Below are 19,610 nucleotides of genomic sequence, written 5' to 3'. Positions count from 1 at the left end.
CTGACTTCTCTCCGTCAAATATTGACAGTACGCCAGTTTTGACATAATATTGTAAGATAAACTTACCTTTAGAAATATCTGTAAGTTTTGTTGTTATATTTTTGTCTGCTTCAAGAACTTTCACCATTTCAGTTATACCAACTTTCTTTGCTTTATGAAAATATTTTGGTTCAGCAAAGACTGCTATTCTATAACATTTCCATTGTTTGTATAAAGAACTATTCTGTCAATGTATTTGTATTGTTTGTGTGTGTAAACTTTGTTCTGCTTCAATTCGAAGAGATACTCGAATACGTCCATCTTTTTATTCTAAGTAAAATGTCATTTCCGAAAAATAGAAGCGTAAGTGTTTCAAAAGGTTTAATGGCGGTGGCAGATGTGAAGTTAAATTCACCAACTCAAACAAACAGTCAAAGTGTTGTTGTCAATGTCAAAGACAGAGATGTTGAAGTGGGGAAACCATACGAAGACGAAGATGGTATAACAATTGTTCCTGTAAAAGAACAACCAACATATCCTGAAGTTAGCAGAGACTTAAGTTCTGTTGCAGATATTCGAAACGACTACCAACAACTGAAAGACAAACTTCAAACTCAGGAGAAGATTTGTCAAGCTTTAAGTATAATGTTAAACTTGGTCGAACACAACCCTGTAAAAGTGAACTCATATGTCATTGCACCTCATGAAGTTTTGAAAGAACTATTGAAACTTTTGACAGAGGCAGACGATATAAACATCAAAGAAATAGAACCCGACATTAGTTGCTGTGGTGTTTCATATAATGTCATTGACAAGATATACGTTATGAAAGGAGGTGAAACGTTGAACTTAAAGTATAGTTTCCCAGACGTCATAAAAATATTTGACGACCACAACATTTCATTAAAATTTATTTGCTAAGTAAAAATGTCAAAACTTCTTGAAAGATGTTTGAAGAAAAATAATATAGACTTTATTTCATGTAAAGGACTTTACACACTTTTGAACGATATGAAAGACCCTGTTTTGTTTGTTCGTGTAGACAAAGGAAAGTTCTATGTCTTTACAAAATATTTGAACTTCTTAGACAGAGAACTTCAAGAAACGCCATGTGAAAGTTTAGATGAAGTTCTTCTCCACTTTCAGAAAAACTTTTAAATATATATAAATGGCAGAAGATATAATGGTTTATACTATTACGACTAAAAACCCTGAGTCATATAATTCTATAACAACAAACTTACAAAGTCCTCAAGGACGATATTGTAAACTAACCTTAAACACAATGACGACTAAAGCCTGTTTTGCTCTTTTGACACCAGAAGACTTTATTGTTGTGAATGGTAAAAAATACTCCTTTGAAGATACTTACTCAGATATACCACCAACAGGTTTTGTTGACTTATTTAATACTTTAAGACGGGTGTAACATGTGCTGCAACTAGAGCAGGTTTCATTATGTTTGGATGTCCGACTGAGTTTACTATAAACGATATGAGCTATAATACAAAACTTATTTCTGGTTTTTACTACCAACAGTTTCCTATAACAGGAAAAGGTGTCATACAAGGAATGTCTATTCCATTGACATTAAGCACACCAATCTTATATATTGTTTCAAACTTAGGTTCAAAGTGTTATTCGAATGTCGACAGAAACTATTATGACCAAAAGATACTTATGCGTATAAACAATACTTTCTCTGCTGGTTTGCCTATTGTTCATTCGAATGCAGAATTTTCAACCTTAGTGAACTCAAACACTTTGGCAAGTATAACGTTGACATTAGTTGACGCAAACTTTGTTCCTGTAAAACTTTTATGTCCTATGTATTTGTCAATGACGGCAGAAAGTTTCGAATTGGAAGATGCAACTGGTGAAAGTATTGTATTACAAGAACAACTTCAACAACAAATAGCTCAAGAACAACAAATGCAACAAATGAACAACAAAGTCAAGAATAAAAAAAATATTTTTTTTTATTTTTATAAAAATGTACAGAATAGATGTTTCAGATTTTTATGACTTCCAAGCATTCAGAAATATGTGTCCATTTCGAGACTATAACAAAGCAGTCGAGAATTTGAAACGTTTAGTCATTTATGTCGACTCTGCCCCAGAATGTTATGTTATGAAAGAATGGGATGTTGTCTTTAACAAACCAAGAGCAACAATAGTTTCAGAACAAGAATGTAGACAGAAACTTAAGAAAATAAAAGTTGTACAAGTTGGCATGAAGATGTTAGATGCTTGGGATATCTTATTGTCAAAGTTAGAAGATTTTTCAGTTCGAGGTATAAAGTTCTATACACCTTCTCCAAACTTCTATTCTATCTTCACTGGATATAAATATGAACAAGTAGAATGGAAAGAAAATATTATAGAAGCTTGGTTAGACCATGTCAAAGAAATTATATGCAATGGAAACGAAAAGGTTTATGAGTATATCTTATGTTGGTTTGCAAACATCTTACAACATCCAAGTGCTAAAAATGAAACTGCTCTCATTATAATTGGAAAACAAGGAACTGGTAAGAACACATTCTTTACAGATATCTTGTGCAAACTGTTAGAGGGCTATTCGAACCCTAATATGACAAACTTAGAAAACATCTGCGGTAAATTTAACTCTTCAATAGAGAATATGAAACTTATAGTTTGCAATGAACTTCAAAGTATAGATACAACAAAAGTTTTGAACTCAGATGCTTTGAAGAGTCTTATAACAGACAAAGTTGGAGTTGTTGAAAGAAAATATAAAGACCAAAGAGTTTGTGAAAATGTTGCAAACTTCATTATGGTTTCAAACAATGCTGTTCCGATGAAGTTAGAAAGTTCTGACAGAAGATATGTAGTTGTCAGAACGTCAGATTCTCATATGCAAGATACAGAATATTTTGACGACTTAGCAGAAACTTTGACATCTGACTTTTACAACCACTTGTTCTCATATTTTATGACATTAGATATTTCAAAGTTCAATCCAAGACAAATTCCACATACCGAAGAGAGACAAACATTGTTAGAAGCAAACAAGAGTGTATATGAACTGTTCATAGATGAAACTGACTTTTGAGTGTTTAGATGAAAGGTCATTGTACGATTCGTATAAACAATATTGTCAAGAATATGGTTATATGACACGCGTCTAAACGTACATTCTTGGCAAATGTCAAAAGTCTTTTAGATGTTCAGAATGGTGTATATACAAAGAAAAATTTTTCTGATAAATTTAAAAAAAATATTTTTTTTATCGATAGAAAAGATGACGAAATATATTTCAGTAAATAAGTACATGTCAGGACTTAAAGAAGAACTAGACCCATTCACATATTTGAATGTTTACTTCTACCATTTTGAAAAGTCTTCATTCAGCAAAGTTTGGAACATCGAACCAGTTAAGTTTGCTATTGTGACTAAAAATGGTGCGAAATTTGAAGACTTAGACATAGAAGGTTTGTTAACAGTCAAAGAAAGTTTTGACAGAAGGTTCTCAAACCTTAAAGAAGGCAAAGCATACAAACTTGTTATACCTTATGAACCAAAGAAAGCAGACGACTATGAATATTATGAGTCTAAGATAGTTGAAGTTCAAGGTAAATTGAGTAAAAAGATTTTAGAGTCTAAGCCAGTGTTTGCTCCTAAAGAGGAAGAGAACATTGACATTGACCCAGAAATGTTCTAAAAATAAAATTTTATTTTTACATGTCAAATTTCTTTTTCTCTGGAACTGGTTCAGGTTCTTTCTTCTCTTCTTTTACTTTCTTCTCTTTCTTTTCTCTCTTCTTCTTTTCTGGTGGAGTTATGTCAAATTTGGCGCAACCATATTTATGTAAAAGTTCTTTGTCCTTTAATAGCTCATCTATTCTGTTTTCTATTTCATCTTCAAGAACAGCGCATGTGTTTTCTTTGCATTCTAAGAACTTTTGTTGGACTTCTCTCTCCAGAGGCGTCATCTCTGTCAACAAGTCTGTCATTGACAAACTTAAAGACTTCTCTGCTTAATGTTTTATGGTTCTTGTCATATTCCCAGAAACAGAACTTTAGAACAAATTCACCTTTCTTGTTACACTATGTAAGATTTTATGGTCGACAGATGTTTTGCTGTCGAAAAGCTTGTCTCGAATATAGATAGCGAAATCGCTAGACATTTTCTAAAAGATAAAAATTTTTAATTTTTTCTAAAAATATGTTAGAAAAAAAAGTTTGCTGACATTGACAAGAAATTTGAGAATGTTTTAAATAAGAACAAGAGGAAGTTAGAAATGCTCAGATAAAGCCTATACATGACAAGTTCTTATTTGCTCAGAATGGTATAACAGGTCTAATTGCACCACCTGGGTCGGGTAAGACTTTCACTTATCTTAAAATGGCTGACAAACAACAAGAACTAGATGAGAAGAACCCATTCTATGAGTTAGTAGTCATTTGTAGTACTTCTGGTCAATTTGACCAAACCGTCAATTTCGTTCAAAGATATTATAAAGAAGTCTAAGTTAGTATGTATAAAAGACTCTGAGTTGTTTAGATTGGATAAAGAAGTACCAAAGAAGAGTTTTGAAGTATAATGCTATAAATGAGTATATAAATTCTAAGTTCAAAGACCCTAATGAGGAAATGCAGAGAATATTAGAGAAGAAACACTTCAGAAACAAACAGAAAGAGATAGAATACATTTCGAAGAAATTGCAATCTTACGATTGGAAGACTTACCCTCATAGATGTCTTCTTATCTTAGATGATTTCGCCTCTCATCCTTTGTTAAAGAACAGAGAACAAGATATGTGTCGAATTCTTAAGAAGCTCAGACACTTTAACATCTCAGTTGTCATTTGTGTACAGACAGCAAAGAGTTTAAGTAAGGATATAAAGAGAATACTTACTGACATTATACTTTTCCCCGGATTGTCCGAAGACGATTTCATGGAACTTATGAAAGAGTCCATGGCAGGTAAGTTTGACAGACATGAACTATGGGAGAAGTACAAAGTCATACAAGACCCTCATACTTCTTTCAGAATTCATATCTACGCAAACAAAGTTCAAATTGTAAAAAGTCAATAAAAAAAGAGTTCATTTACTCTGCTTGTTTGAAGTTGTCAAAATACTCTGTTATTTTTTCTTTCAGTAGCGGTAAGTCTTCTTTGAAGGTAAGTATTGTACAACCTTTCATATCATAGTGTGTTTGAGGTAACGTATCTTGAACTATTTGTTTCACATCTTCATTTGGGGTCATTGAAATCGGTAAGTTTTCGCGATAGAACCAATTTCTGTCAGATTTGTAAATCTTAGCAAGGTCGTAAAAGCTTTGTTGTTTCTTCTGACTAAATGCAACATAACCATATCTTTATCTTCTTCATTTTCCATCTCTTCAGTATAAATCATATACTTATAGTTCTTTTCCTTTCCTTTTGGTACGAACGTGGTATTCTTTTCTGAATGTTTTTGTCTTTTGCTTCAAGCTTGTTCTCTAGCTCTTCACGTTCTTGTCTATGAATTTCGTCAAGAAGTCTGTAAATATTCAAGCATAACGAGGCGAAGCCCACATTGCAACAGCATTTACAAGAAGTCTATGTACATACCAACCTCTCAAACCATTTGGCAATTTTTCACGATTTTCATAGAGTTTTGGCGACTGGGGTTTCTTCCCTACTCGCTGTGCTTCACTGTTTTCAGAAAAAAGTATGTCTCGCTGTGCTTCGCTCAAAAGTTCTTGTGTGCTTTGGTTCCTAAACCAGTCTTTAGGAAGCTTAGTATCTGGAGCAAAACATGCTGTCAAAATACTTTGCATTTGGTACATATCGTCTTTGACCGAACGAATGAGACGGAGTTGTTTGTTAAACTGAACCCACTCATATTCTTCATTTATAGCTTCATGGACTATAACTGTTGTTGTGTTCTCTGTTGTTGACATATCTGTCTTTACATACAAAATAAAAAAATAAATAAAAATAAAACTAACTTTATTTTTTCTATCTTAAGGAAATTCATGATTTTTGTGCTGAATTCAATAAAAATAATGTTTAGTCTTAATAAGATGGTAGCTTCTTAAAGCATATGCCGTCCTTGAGTTTTAGGTACGTGAAGAGAAGTACAATGAATTCAATTACGAGTACAATTGCAATGACAACTAAGGCAACTATTTTTGTCTTTTGCCAGCAAGGGTACTTCTTCTCTTCCAATGGTTCGGCAGAACTATACTCACTCATGAGAAATGCCAAAACGGTTTAATAGAAAAAGTGTTATTTTTTCATGTCCGAAGACTCGAAGGTGCAACACTTCCAAAATACCGACGAACTCAGAAGAGCAGCATGGCAGTATCTTCTTGACAACTTTTTTGAGTTCTCCAGGTACACCTTGGAAAATGCTGAAGAACTCCGACACAGAGAATTTGGAGAAATTGCACTCCAATACTACCTTGACAAACAAAGGGTAAACAAAGGGTAAAATAAGACTAAAAACTTAACATTTAAAAAGTGACATTTTTATGAGCTCCGAGTCACCGAGAAAACTTGGTCAGATGTTAGCAGCTTACTTCCCCGAGGAGGATGGAAGCGTTACATACATCAGGTTCAAAAACAACGAACCTGGAATTGCGTACAAAATTCGCAATTACATGACCATGGAAGAGTACGAAAGGTTCCTACAAGAGAAACCAGCTCTAAACAACTCAGAAAAGAAAGAATAAAAAGTTTAACTCGTAATTGTTTATTTTTTTTACTTGTATGGGCAAGCTGCAAGAATGAAGTCGACTATCTCAGTCTTTGTTTTGACGAGCTGGACGGCTCTTGCGAGTACGTCTGTTTTGCGGTCTCCAGCTGGTGTCTGACCTTCGTAATTGCGCATGTTCTTGAGAGCTCCAACTGTAAATGATTGTAGGATGAAGAGTCTCTCAGACTGCTTGAGGTAGTCTTCACGGTCACGAACCGAATCTGTGGTACGAGTCGAATCGGTCGATTTGAGGGAAGAGACTGAAAGCCTGTCGTCTTCCATAGGGGCTGTGGCATAATCTTTGCGTAAGCGGTTCAGACCTTCCTCGAACTCTTGGTCTCTCTTCGATTGAGATTGGAATTGGAATTGCTGGGGTGGAGCTTGCTGGAACATCAAGGTTTGGCGGAAGTAAGGCATAGGCTGAGGAGGGTAGTTCGGGAAGCCTTGTGGTGGGTAGTAACCTTGAGGTGGAAATTGGTAGTAAATCGGAGGTACTTGCTGGAACTGAGGTTGCTGAGGAGACTGTTGTGGTTCTGCAGCTTTCGGTTCCTCTGGTTTGGGAATGGACTCGGTTGGTGGGACGTGGGACATTCGTTTGTGTCCTGTGGGATGGAAAATATTTTCCTGTCGGAAGGAAAAACTTTTTCTGTCGGAAGGAAAAACTTTTTCTGTCGGAAGGAAAAACTTTTTCTGAAGTTCGACCAAAAAGTTCTCAATTTTCGAAAATTTGAATGGTTTACGGACGGACAACTGGAAGAGTTCTTCCTGTCGTCGGGAAAAATTTTTCCCTTTGTCCGGAAAATTTTTTCCAGTTGTCGGGAAAATATTTTCCTGTCGGATGGAAGGACTCGGAATACCAGAAGGATTTGACGAGGCAATTTACCTTATAGAGATAAATGGAGTGTGGTAGAATTTACGAAAAAGTGACAGTAGAAAAAGTGACACTTAACCTTAAATTTCCAAACACTGTTTTTTGATTATATTTTGTTATTTATATATTTATATATGTATATATTTATATATGTATATATTTATATATGTATATATTTATATATGTATATATTTATATATGTATATATTTATATATGTATATATTTATATATGTATATATTTATATATGTATATATTTATATATGTATATATTTATATATGTATATATTTATATATGTATATATTTATATATGTATATATTTATATATGTATATATTTATTAGTAGCTGCTTCATGCTGCATTGAGTATTGTTGAATAATTTGAAGTAGTGGTTTTTGAAATCAGCACCCTATGAGAGCGCTGGCGACCGAAAACCACTTAGTAAGTTGTGTATTAGAAACTGCTTCATGCTGTGTTGAGTAAGCTTCGATGTCTTTGTAGGATAGCTTTCTGAGAGCGAAACAAGATAGTGTTGAAAAAAAATTTTGAAAATCTGAGAGACTGTGCAAGAGCCAACGACCAAACGCTACCAGTAAGATACAGCAGTAGTAGCTGCTTCATGCTGCATTGAGTATTGTTGAATAATTTGAAGTAGTGGTTTTTGAAATCAGCACCCTATGAGAGCGCTGGCGACCGAAACACCACTAGTAAGATTGTGTATTAGAAACTGCTTCATGCTGTGTTGAGTAAGCTTCGATGTCTTTGTAGGATAGCTTTCTGAGAGCGAAACAAGATAGTGTTGAAAAAAAAATTTTGAAAATCTGAGAGACTGTGCAAGAGCCAACGACCAAAACGCTACCAGTAAGATACAGCAGTAGTAGCTGCTTCATGCTGCATTGAGTATTGTTGAATAATTTGAAGTAGTGGTTTTTGAAATCAGCACCCCTATGAGAGCGCTGGCGACCGAAACCACACTAGTAAGATTGTGTATTAGAAACTGCTTCATGCTGTGTTGAGTAAGCTTCGATATCTTTATCAGACCACCTTTAAATTAACCACTCACATTCTCACTGTGGTCCATCTAAAATTTGTAAGCTTTATGACATAAAATTATATTATATGCAGGATCCCACCTATACTTAATCTTTTTGGAATAAATGTTTTATAATATTTATCGATTGATTGTATTTTTTGTATAAAAAAGTTTTTTATTTATATAAAAATATATTTTGTTAATGATTTATCTTATAATTTGTAAATAAATCTAGTAATAAAATAACTTTAATAGTTGGTGTCACTTTTTCGAAAATTCTGGTTTTTTCGAAAATATTTTCCTGTCGGATGGAAGGACTCGGAATACCAGAAGGATTTGACGAGGCAATTTACCTTATAGAGATAAATGAAGTTGTTAAGCAGACTTGCGCAGGGTAATGAAGCCCAAGGTCAAGTTCACCGCTATTTCTGGAAGGGCTGCTTGAATCTCGAGACTTCGACTGGAATTCCAATTCAAATACCGAAAACACTCCTTTCGACGACATAAAGGACGCCAAAAGAAAACTCTTGTTAAGTTCCTAAACAAACGTCCTTGGATAAAAATACCAAACAAGGAGAACCCCTACCCATATGAAATTGGCAATTCAGTCTCTCCTTCACTTCTCGGGTCAGCGTTCTACATAACCTGTGAAGGCGACATCCAACCAGTTCAGTCAACCTTAACGTTTTGAGTAAAACATTTTTTTTCATTTTTTGAATGAAGCAAGTTAAATTCGTCACACCAATCTCAATGGACCGATGAGAGTTTCAAGCCATGGTTGAGGCGTTGAGAACGACATAGACGGCGAACTTGAAGGAGCTCAAACCACAATTGCAACCAAAATTGCAGAGGTCAAGGAACAGATAGCTCCACTTAAAGCTACCAAAGCTACTCTTGACCTCATGGATAGTTACCGTTTAGATGTCAAGAGTGGAATAAGACAATTAAAATTAAAACTTCTAAACTACGAAGCTATACTCCAAAAGTTAGCAGAAATGAGAAGACTTTACCAGAGCTACTTACATGTAAGGGACTTACCTTCAAGGCAGTCCGACCAAAGATGAATTTGTTGACATTGTCCAATTTTGTCCGAAGTCAGCTCAGATGTTTCGAACTGCTCCCAACATATCCGGAATATGAACGTTAGTTAGTATGGTTATGTTGGGTATGGTGGCACTGCGTTTCCACCTTACCCAATACTTGTGAATTTGACACTTTACAAAACCGTTAACGTTATTTTACAACATGAACGCAAAAACTAATTTAACCTTAAATATTTACAAAGCGCCAAACCTTCACTAACGAACTCACTAATGTAAAAAATAAACGTTCTCACTATCGTTCTCACTAACAACTTCACTAATGTTTCATAAATTTTCCTCAATATCTTCATCATCAGTGTTAACCCTATTGTAGTCATACTTGAAGCCATAAACTTTCTCTAACTTCTTAACGTACAATTTACATAACTTACCTTCGTCATCGTATGGTTTAATGATATAACTATTTCTATCTTTATACACAGTCAATGAAAAGTCAACTGGTCTCGGATGTATTTGAAAGAACATGTTATGCTCAGGAAGGAAGAATAAATGTTTAAATGTATGTTTGTTATACTGTGGAATTCGAATGAGTTGCTTTTGTTCTGTCATTTACATCCAAATAAAAAATTTCAGTAAACTTAAAAATTAATGATATCACCACCCTCCACGTATGAAAACATAGCACAAAAATAAATTTAGGTGAAGCGGTGAGATCTACCTTTTCACCTGTTTTTCACCCTAGCCGCAAAGCGGCTCTGACCCTTTGGTTCTTTTCTAACCTGTTGAATTCATTGCTTTATAACTCTTCCTTGGTTTCTTTTTAGTTGCTTTCTTCACGTCTGTCTCCAACTTGACTGTCTTTCTTCTTCGTCCGTAATGATACCAGTTACTTCCACCAGTCAATGGGTCAAATGGTCTTTCGTAAGGGTTTCCATACATTCCATAGGGACCATACGGAAGAACTACTGGTGGAGGAAGAGTTCCATCGACTCTATTTAAATGCATTGTTTCACCTTTCATCTGGTCATTAAAGTCTTTTGCGTGTTTTGCAAACTCATCGTCCTTTCCTAAAGCATTTTCTGACTCAGTCGCAACCAAATTGGATGCTTTATTTATGAGCCCTATTTTATTTAATCTTAACTTCTTTGCAACCCAGCCTCCAATCTTCCCTTTATTTGCATCTAATGTCTTCGAAACCCTTCCTCCACTCATTTTATTTACTGCGTCATAAGCTCCAAGTGCTTTTGCTCCAAATGCTAATGCTTTTGTTCCCATTGCGCCTAAAGCTGCCCAAGCTACCATTTACACCATATTAAAATCATCTCTCTTCAATATTATCTCATAAAAGTTCTCGTTACTGGAGAAAGTCAATGAAACATAAACATTCTCACGGGCTTCGCCCTCACCGCTTTGCGGTCTATCTAACTTCTTTCTTATCTCATCTATTCGCTTCAAAATGTCTGAACAATTGCTAACATCTTCTACAACAGTTATTTCATCATGACTGACCTTCAAGAACAAGCTCATTTAATATGCAATTAAAATCATCTCAATAATGAGTCCATCCTTTCCATCTTTAGGTAGCACAACATCTTTCATTGAAGAAGGTTCGACAAGTCTTATGTTAAACTTACTGACAAAGTTTGTTATACTATAATGCTTCGGTGGCGAATACATGTAGTTTGAAAGACATAATATAGATTCTTCAGCAAATTCACTTATACTGGATTTTATAACAATGTTCTCACGAGACCAAATACCACCAATTGACAATCTTGTAAGCAATCCTGCTGAACCTTCTACTGTAAACATCGATGGTAACATTCCACGAAGGTCATCTATTGACATCGTTGAGTCACTGAATTTAAATATTTTCTTAAAGCAATCGTCATTATCTAACCATGCAATAGCTTTGAAGTTTTCATTCGAATATACATCTGCTTCATTAAATGTAAAACCTGACTTCTTTGCAGAGATGACTTTAAAATCTATTGAGTTTGTTTCAAAATTATATGCTATGGTAACTTCTGAAGGTAATGGATGCCCTTCCGCAGTAGTTGTTCTCTCACTACCGTTTGAAGCTTTGTGTTAAAAACTTTCATGTCATCTCCTGTGTCTAGGTTCACATACACAGCAATGGGAAAACTATCTTGCTTCTTTGTTTCATCATTATACCTCAAAACATTAAAGTTCTTCAATAATATTGTCCTTCCTGCTGGAATACTTCGAACCTGTCTGATTTCAATAGCTTTCTCACCTCCTACATACTCTACCCAGTGTCTTGGATATTCATAAGTATACTGACTTTCTTGAATTTTGGTTGGTTTCATCATAACGTGTTCATAGTATATCTTTATACTCTTGTCAGTTAGACTCGGTGCTATGTTCTGAATATTTCTGACTTGCATTTTTAATGGAGATAAAATGAAGCATTTAATACATGACGTAGATGAAGACATGAATGAAACTACAGACAAACTTAACTCTTCTCTCATTCTTCCTTTCAGCAAAGATTATGAATTCTGTTCAAATGGTGTGTATTTCTATTGTGGAAAGATGGGTTCAGGTAAGACATTTAACCTCATTCGTCATATACTCATAACAGAGCGTTTAGGTCAAGATTCATATTATGACCAAATCATTATATCAGCAACTTCAGACTCTATGGACTCAACAGCGAAAACATTTATGTCAAAAGTTCAAGCATCTGTCGTTAAAGTTCCAGATAGCGAACTCATTGAATTTCTTCAACGTTACGTTCGACGTAAGAGGAAATATTATGCCATCGTTGAATTTATACAGTCAGGAATGCAAAAGACTTCAGAAGAGATGGAAAGAATTATTGACAAACACCACTTACGTCAATACTCAGGAGTTTACGATATGAAACGACTTACAAACTACATTCTGTCAAAACTTTCAAAATACCCCTTCAAAAAGTATCCTTCAAATACTCTGCTCGTTTGCGACGACTTCGCCGGAAAAGGTTTAGTGTCAAAGCCTGACTCACCATTAGCTAACATCATTACTAAAGTCAGACATTACCACTTAACTGTAGCAATACTTATGCAAACATGGCGTTTTTTGCTTTAAACATAAAACGTCTCATAACTGACTTCGTTATCTTTCAAGGTTTCTCACGTTATGATATTGAACTCATTTGGAAACAGTCAGGTATAACATTACCTTTTGAAGAAATTTGGGAAGCATATAAGTCTCTCATCTCTCCTCGTTCATACCTTGAGATTCATATCATGACTAATACCATTAAAGTCAAAAATATTCCATGGGAACGACCAACATTGTTTTAAAAGTTTAACCTTCAATTGACTGATGGTAAACAAATTCCATGCATCTCTGTCGCCATTTCTGTTAATATTTTTGCTGTCATTCATATCATCCACTTCCCCATCCGTTAGCTTTTGAGGATATGCGTTAGAATAGCTGTTCTTAAATGAAGGCTTTTCACCTTTGAGAGCATAAACTCTATAACTTTCTGCATACTTTATGTTTGAACCTCCTGAGCCATCATTGACATAAATTTTTATAGGCTTCCACCCTTTGTTCATGTTCCTGCTTCTTCCCTTAGCTCTTTTGTTCAGTAGTTCTACATCTTTATACACAGCACCTGTCTCAGTGAATTCAACAATATTTTCATTCGTTAGCTTTACATTCAAACCCTTGTCGAGTATATTGTTCATTTCATACATATAAAAGGTTTTTATTCTATATGAAATGAGAAGCAAATCCATCTTAGCTGGTGCCGTTAATGTTGAACCAACATCAAATGTTGACTCACGAACGACAAACAATATTGTCATAAAGAACTATAGTTCAGAGTGTTTGAAAGAAAAAGAACCAGAACTGAAATCCGTGAATTTAAACTCAGCTTCAAACGCTAACGCTACATCAGATGTTAAGTTAGAGTATCCACCACTGGACCAAATTCTTTCAAGAGAAGCCAACGACAACCCTTACACAAATGTTCAAACAAATCCTTCAGATAACGTAGACCATTACCTTCTTCAGTTATACCAAACAATTTTACTCAAAGACGATAAGAAGCTTTTGACAAATCTTATAAGCAAGAACCAAATAATTCTAACAAAGGAGGACCTTGAAAATGTTATATCACGAATAACAGGGAAACAATGTGTCATTGACTATCTCGACCCTGAAATCGAATGCTGTGGTCAAACGCCACCATTCATGAAAATAGGTAACATCCGCATCATTGAAACACCAGGAACTACAGGAGTTGAGTTTAAGTATAAATATTCGAACGAGTATACAAAACTTTCAACAGAATATAAGCTTTGTTTGAAATATGTTTTAGTAAATTAAAGCAATTTGTAATATCTATCCAAAACTTCTTCAACAGTATCGAACTCATCTTCATAATGCAAACCTAATCTTATTGACTTGGTGCAGTTTTCACTAACACAATATAGCGCTTTGCGCTCGGCGCCTTTGACGCCTTTTTCTGTTCTCTTGACTGACATAACTAACTCATTTGTTTCATCAAACAGCAATAACCAAAGTTCATGACCTAATACATAACATTCATACTTTATATTTTTAGCTCTGAGTTCTCTTGTAAGCTGTTGCATTTAATATTTTCTAAAAAGTCAACTTCAACAGTCATTCGCACTGGTGCCTTCAGTTCTACAGGCTCTCCTTGAAAGTCAACAAGTCTGAATTGCATGTCTTTCAAATTATGAGGACTAATGCGAACCCATTTACCTAAATGAGTTACTATGACAGGAACGTTTGGAATGAACATTGAATTGACTGCATAACAGAAGGATTTATATTCTACTGAACCTTTACTATTAACTCCTGAAATACCTGTGACATTAGCTATTTTTGACTCAACGTATAAACAATTACCATAACATACGTATGGAACAGATTTCATCTCAATCGTTTTGTCAACACTTTTCAAAGGACATGTCATATGGTATGCTCCCAGAAGCAATTGAACTCTATGACTCATTCGTGTTATCTTAAACTCCTTCGCATAACTGAACTTCAAAACTCCTGCAATAAGTTTAACATTCATTAAGTTTTCTTCGTTCTCCTTGTTTATTGTAGTATTTATGAGCGCATTTAACACTCCAGCTAATGTTTCCATCTTATATTCTACATTATTGTGAAATCTTATTTCGTGCTTCTTTCCATCTATTTCAAGCTCCATGAAATCTGTTTCATCTGTTATAACGAATGAAGCGATAGTATTGAAGTCAACAACTCTGAAAGCAAGCGCTTCATTCTGAAGACCTAAGTTTGTTTGTAGCTTTACTGTCCCGTATTCGTTTGGGTCTGTACTTTGCAAATAGAACAACATTTTATTCTCATTAAAATATGAGTATTGCTGCATATGCGTATGAAGCTGACAGAGCTAAACGTTTATATTTTGGTCAATACTCTCTCACACTTACTGACAAATATATTGTTATTTCTGATGGAAATACCGAGAAATACATAACATGGAAGGACTATGAAAAGTTTGACCCTATTTTAACTCCATGCACTATGCCATTCATTGTAAATGGTGAAGTTGTCATGAAGAACGACACAACTGTTTATAGGTCTGTATATGAAGCGTTAGAATATATGTTGAATTATAATCCCGAAAGATTTGACCCAAGCACTACGTCATGTACAATGCCTTTTATTAAGGATGGTGAAATCGTAAGAGTTCCGAATTCAACGGTTTACACAGCTGTTCAAAACAGTTTACAAAACATTTTAGCGAATATCTTTAATTCAGAAACTACAGAAATAAAATTACCATATATAACAGATGCTAAAGAAATTAAATCAAAAACGACAACATTATTTACGTCACTTAATGATTTAATGACTTATATCATTAATATTCCTGCACCAACTACAGCATTTGATCCAAACTCGACGGTTTGCAGTGTACCTTTCATAAAGTCGCAAACGGACTCTTTGAGTCCTGAAGGTCTTTCAGACCGAAGCGACCAGGGCGAAGCCCATGACAGTTCATTAATTGTTTTAAGGGATTCAACAGTTAATGAATCATTAAAGGCGTCATTAATGAAAATCATTGATTTTAATTCATTCACGAATACATATAATTCATTCATTAATGTTTCATATGCTTCTAAAGAAGGTGAGCCAAAAACTATCGATAAAGCGGTGTATGAAATAAAAGCATCAACGACGAAATTGAATTCGTTAACTTTTGACGGTGATAGTTTCGTTAATGACATAACATCGGGGAAAACAATTTTAACGAAAGAATATTTAAAATCTCATGTTAGTGAGTTCGTTGAAATTGAAAAAGAAGGTGGAATTAAGTTCGATCCACTGAATTTCATTTTCAGCTTAGCGAATGCGGGTGTTAGTTTCGCTGAATGGACAACTATACAGAGTGAAATAAATGCAATATGGACGTTTTTGGGGTCAAAAGCGGGAATGGGTGAGCTTGTAAATGCTGCAAGAACATTAGGTGAAACAGGAAATTTTGTAGATGGTTTTAAAAGACTTGTTTCAAATGTTTTAACAAACACAAAGAAATTATTTAGATATACCATACATAACGGACGGATTTTCGAACAGGTAGCAACAAACCCTCCGGTTATGGCTGCGTTGATGATGGTTAGAGATATAAAACCACGTAACGACGGGAACGAAGAACATGAACAACAGAGCCCAACGGGCTCAGAGCCACATAGTGGCGAGGATACTGGTCGGGTTATTCAAGACATTAAAAACGTGTATCCTGAAGTTATTGATTTATTTAGAGGAGTTAATGATTCAATTTCAAAACATTCTATAACCCTCGATGAAGAGAATAAATTAACAGATTATATATTCGTCATTATTGCAGAATTAATGAAGAGAATAAATGAAAAAGGAATTGGTGATATCATTAATGTCAGCGATGTAATGATGAAAAGAAATTTTGACTCATTATTTACAAAACCGAAAACAGAATATAGTCTTTATGACGTAATTACCGAATTAATGAAAAAGATTAATGATAATAAGAGTTCTGGCGGAAGAGTTGAATTAGAAGTGAATGATGTTAATGAGAAATTAGCCGAAAAAGCAGATAAAAACCACGTTCATTATATAACTTCAGACGAACAGATTATAACGGACTACCATGGATATTTAACACGAAGTGATGAAGCGAAGACAAAAAATGTTAATGAAAGAAGATATAAATACATTCGTGCTAAAGGTTATGACATAAGCTGTACTGTACAGTATGACACAGGTAAAGCACCAGAAGCATTTAGTTATAACGATGAAATTTATGCCTCTACTTTCTCTGTTAATGGTGTATTAGTTGAACCAAGATTTATGTTAAGAGTTAAGGCAAAAATAACGTTTGAAGATGCTATTAAAAGTAAAGCTGACAAAGTTGAACTTGACGCAACGAACAAAGTTTTGAAATCTCATAAACACAACATCTCCGATATAAATGAACTTCAAACTTCTTTAGACAGTAAAGCTGACAAGAACCATACACATAAATCCTTCACTACTGTTAGAGCAGACGACATAATATTGAACTTTGACCTTGGTTCAAGTGCACCATTAGAAAATCCAAGTACAAGCGTAAAAGATACTCTTAACAGTTTAGATAACAGTTGCAGGAACATTGAAAGTCATGCCAGAAACTTTGAAGCACATGAACTACCAGCAATGTTAGATAAGAAAGCAGACAAGAACCATACACATAAATCCTTCACAACTGTTGCTATAGAAAGTATTGAAGGAACGGTTGAAGAAACTGGTGGGGATGCATTATATTGTAAACCTCCTAACTTTCCACAAGGTTTAACATCGGATGACGACATAACGACGATGAGAAACATTAGATGTAAAGATGTTTATGTCATGAAGGATGAACATAATATTAAATTCACTGCTCAAGATTTATATGACAAGAAAGCAGACAAGAACCATACACATAAATCCTTCACTACTGTTAGAGCAGACGACATAATATTGAACTTTGACCTTGGTTCAAGTGCACCTTTAGAGAATCCGAGTACAAGCGTAAAAGATACTCTTAACAATTTAGATAAGAGTTGCAGGAATACCGAAGATCATGCCAGAAACTTTGAAGCATATGAACTACCAGCAATGTTAGACAAGAAAGCAGATAAAACTTATGTGGATGCAGAACTAACAAAGAAATTTTCGAAACCAGATACAATGACATTTACAACAGAAATTATAAATGGTGAACCAGCAACTCCATTTGAATTTGTTAGAGGTCTTCAACCAGATACTTTTGAATTTTTCTTGGATAATTCTATTGAACTAACATTACATTATAAAAGTGGAACAAATGCAACATTTCATCCGGGAGATACATTCCAAATGGTATTTAATGACATAAGTTCTTTAGAATATGTTTATAGAGTTATGAGCATATATGATTTAATATATCCTATAGGAGCTGTTTATACGTCTATGAATCCAATAAATCCAAACACTTTATTTGGTGGTAGATGGTATGAAATAGTTGACAGTTTTCCATTCTACACTAATACGCAGTCAATGAAGATGGGAGGTTCAAAGAAAATAGGTATTGAAAACCTTCCTTCACATATGCATAGGTTCAGTGGAAGAACATCTGTGGAAGGAAACCATTCACATTCAATAACAAAAAGAGGTTATACAAATCTTGCAGCGGGTTCGGATAGACAGGGAATGCATAGATATGATATCACAACTGACCCCAAAGATGTTAGCACAGGTATTTTCTGTGGAACTGCAGGAAATCATACACATGTTGTAGCTGGTATTACAGACCCAGCAGGTAATGGAAAAGATTATATGCCTCCTTATATAACAATGCACGCTTGGATACGAGTTGGTTAAAATCTTTAACTTTACATAAATGAGCTTGAAAGAAGTATTCGAACAACATCCATGGAGGTCATTTAAGAAGTTCAATGAAGCTGCAAAGAGTTCGGGATTTACTAACAGAGCTGAAGTGAAAAGGTTCTTTGACAAAAATGTTGTACATCAAACAAAAATAAATCCTTACGACTACTTTTTACCAATTTACTCCAACACTCCTGACGCATACCAATTTGACACTCTCATTCAAAGCAGAAAAGGAGGACATAAACCATTCCTCATCTTCATAAATGTTAACACTCGTAAAGCATATGCGTATATAATGAGAAATAAAGGAACTCATGAAGTGTTAAGAGTTTTACAAAAGTTTGTAGCAGAACATAGCCCAAGTATTTTAACATCAGACCAAGACGGTGCATACCTCAGCAACGAAATCACAGAATTTCTCATTAAGCATAACATAACTCACTACACTACTGAAGACCATAACCATAACATACTCGGTATCATTAACCGCTTCATAAGGACTCTCAGAGATTTAAATCAAGAGCGAGACTTTACCGAAGAAACAATGAAACATTTTCTCGAAGTATATAATTCCTCAACACATTCTACAACAGGACATACACCAAATTCAATGACACAACAACAAGAAGAAAAGTATATACAAAAGAAACGAAGCCAAACACAAAATATCAGAAATTCAACACAATTTACTCTCATTCCTGGTACAAAAGTTCGTGTAGTTCTTGACGACAAACCATTGACAAAGAAACGTTTAAGGTTAAGTCGAAATTATTATATCGTAGACTCTACGCAAGGTAATGGATATCTTATAAAAGCTGCTGACGACTCCATAGCATTTTACCCTCGACATAAATTAGTCGAAAGTAGTAATGGCAAACTTGCTGAAACCATTGACGAAGCAAAGCGAGGAGTGGTTATTGAAATACTTGACTATAACACAAACGATGACACTTATAAAGTAAGATATGAAGGAGGCGTTGAAGATGTTATACCATCTAAGAACTTGAGAGAATCTAAACCAACTCATCTGGGACCATTAGAGCGGGAGTACTGGAAAGATAAAAACATGCCAGAAAGAAATAAGAAATTC

The 19,610-nt window shown here is 34.7% G+C and overlaps 13 protein-coding genes and 3 pseudogenes across 16 annotated transcripts, besides 3 other annotated features; 11 read left to right on the top strand and 5 right to left on the bottom strand.

Annotated features, from left to right (window-relative positions):
- Positions 1-5,893: part of a mobile genetic element that runs on past the window's edge.
- Positions 364-900, top strand: TVAGG3_0057450 (protein of unknown function, DUF4106 family; the record flags this gene model as incomplete). Its single annotated transcript, XM_051221283.1, has 1 exon — positions 364-900. The coding sequence occupies one exon, from the start codon at positions 364-366 to the stop codon at positions 898-900; it is 537 nt and encodes a 178-aa protein (XP_051106269.1).
- TVAGG3_0057440 (uncharacterized protein) lies at positions 2,111-2,898 on the top strand (the record flags this gene model as incomplete). The annotated part of the gene is made up of 1 exon (XM_051221282.1): positions 2,111-2,898. A coding segment is annotated over one exon (788 nt), but the record flags the coding sequence as incomplete, so codon positions are not given.
- On the top strand, positions 3,245-3,664 carry TVAGG3_0057430 (protein of unknown function, DUF4108 family; the record flags this gene model as incomplete). The annotated part of the gene is made up of 1 exon (XM_051221281.1): positions 3,245-3,664. The coding sequence occupies one exon, from the start codon at positions 3,245-3,247 to the stop codon at positions 3,662-3,664; it is 420 nt and encodes a 139-aa protein (XP_051106267.1).
- On the bottom strand, positions 3,681-4,130 carry TVAGG3_0057420 (annotated as a pseudogene). The gene has a single exon. A coding segment is annotated over exon 1 (450 nt).
- TVAGG3_0057410 lies at positions 4,169-5,043 on the top strand (annotated as a pseudogene). The gene has a single exon. A coding segment is annotated over exon 1 (875 nt).
- On the bottom strand, positions 5,104-5,893 carry TVAGG3_0057400 (annotated as a pseudogene). Its single transcript has one exon. A coding segment is annotated over exon 1 (790 nt).
- Positions 5,894-6,466: 573 nt separating this feature from the next.
- On the top strand, positions 6,467-6,667 carry TVAGG3_0057380 (uncharacterized protein; the record flags this gene model as incomplete). The annotated part of the gene is made up of 1 exon (XM_051221280.1): positions 6,467-6,667. One exon carries the CDS (start codon positions 6,467-6,469, stop codon positions 6,665-6,667), a length of 201 nt encoding a protein of 66 aa, XP_051106266.1.
- Positions 6,668-6,696: 29 nt separating this feature from the next.
- On the bottom strand, positions 6,697-7,281 carry TVAGG3_0057370 (uncharacterized protein; the record flags this gene model as incomplete). Its single annotated transcript, XM_051221279.1, has 1 exon — positions 6,697-7,281. The coding sequence occupies one exon, from the start codon at positions 7,279-7,281 to the stop codon at positions 6,697-6,699; it is 585 nt and encodes a 194-aa protein (XP_051106265.1).
- A 2,458-nt stretch (positions 7,282-9,739) lies between these two features.
- Positions 9,740-10,377: a terminal%2Cinverted (terminal inverted repeat of Maverick-1C transposon ID:TVAGG3_0057250).
- Positions 9,740-19,610: part of a mobile genetic element that runs on past the window's edge.
- On the bottom strand, positions 10,426-10,939 carry TVAGG3_0057360 (protein of unknown function, DUF4107 family; the record flags this gene model as incomplete). Its single annotated transcript, XM_051221278.1, has 1 exon — positions 10,426-10,939. A coding segment is annotated over one exon (514 nt), but the record flags the coding sequence as incomplete, so codon positions are not given.
- On the top strand, positions 11,738-11,932 carry TVAGG3_0057350 (uncharacterized protein; the record flags this gene model as incomplete). The annotated part of the gene is made up of 1 exon (XM_051221277.1): positions 11,738-11,932. The coding sequence occupies one exon, from the start codon at positions 11,738-11,740 to the stop codon at positions 11,930-11,932; it is 195 nt and encodes a 64-aa protein (XP_051106263.1).
- Positions 12,062-12,730, top strand: TVAGG3_0057340 (protein of unknown function, DUF4106 family; the record flags this gene model as incomplete). The annotated part of the gene is made up of 1 exon (XM_051221276.1): positions 12,062-12,730. One exon carries the CDS (start codon positions 12,062-12,064, stop codon positions 12,728-12,730), a length of 669 nt encoding a protein of 222 aa, XP_051106262.1.
- TVAGG3_0057330 (uncharacterized protein) lies at positions 13,373-13,981 on the top strand (the record flags this gene model as incomplete). The annotated part of the gene is made up of 1 exon (XM_051221275.1): positions 13,373-13,981. One exon carries the CDS (start codon positions 13,373-13,375, stop codon positions 13,979-13,981), a length of 609 nt encoding a protein of 202 aa, XP_051106261.1.
- TVAGG3_0057320 (uncharacterized protein) lies at positions 14,208-14,984 on the bottom strand (the record flags this gene model as incomplete). The annotated part of the gene is made up of 1 exon (XM_051221274.1): positions 14,208-14,984. One exon carries the CDS (start codon positions 14,982-14,984, stop codon positions 14,208-14,210), a length of 777 nt encoding a protein of 258 aa, XP_051106260.1.
- TVAGG3_0057310 (organellar and viral DNA polymerase type B) lies at positions 15,002-15,608 on the top strand (the record flags this gene model as incomplete). Its single annotated transcript, XM_051221273.1, has 1 exon — positions 15,002-15,608. A coding segment is annotated over one exon (607 nt), but the record flags the coding sequence as incomplete, so codon positions are not given.
- TVAGG3_0057300 (uncharacterized protein) lies at positions 16,085-16,892 on the top strand (the record flags this gene model as incomplete). The annotated part of the gene is made up of 1 exon (XM_051221272.1): positions 16,085-16,892. A coding segment is annotated over one exon (808 nt), but the record flags the coding sequence as incomplete, so codon positions are not given.
- Positions 18,531-19,582, top strand: TVAGG3_0057290 (integrase core domain containing protein family; the record flags this gene model as incomplete). Its single annotated transcript, XM_051221271.1, has 1 exon — positions 18,531-19,582. A coding segment is annotated over one exon (1,052 nt), but the record flags the coding sequence as incomplete, so codon positions are not given.

The sequence above is a fragment of the Trichomonas vaginalis genome, chromosome IV (genome assembly GCF_026262505.1).
Source record: "Trichomonas vaginalis G3 chromosome IV, whole genome shotgun sequence".
NCBI lineage: Eukaryota > Parabasalia > Trichomonadida > Trichomonadidae > Trichomonas > Trichomonas vaginalis.
This window is presented reverse-complemented; position numbering and strand designations above follow the sequence as displayed.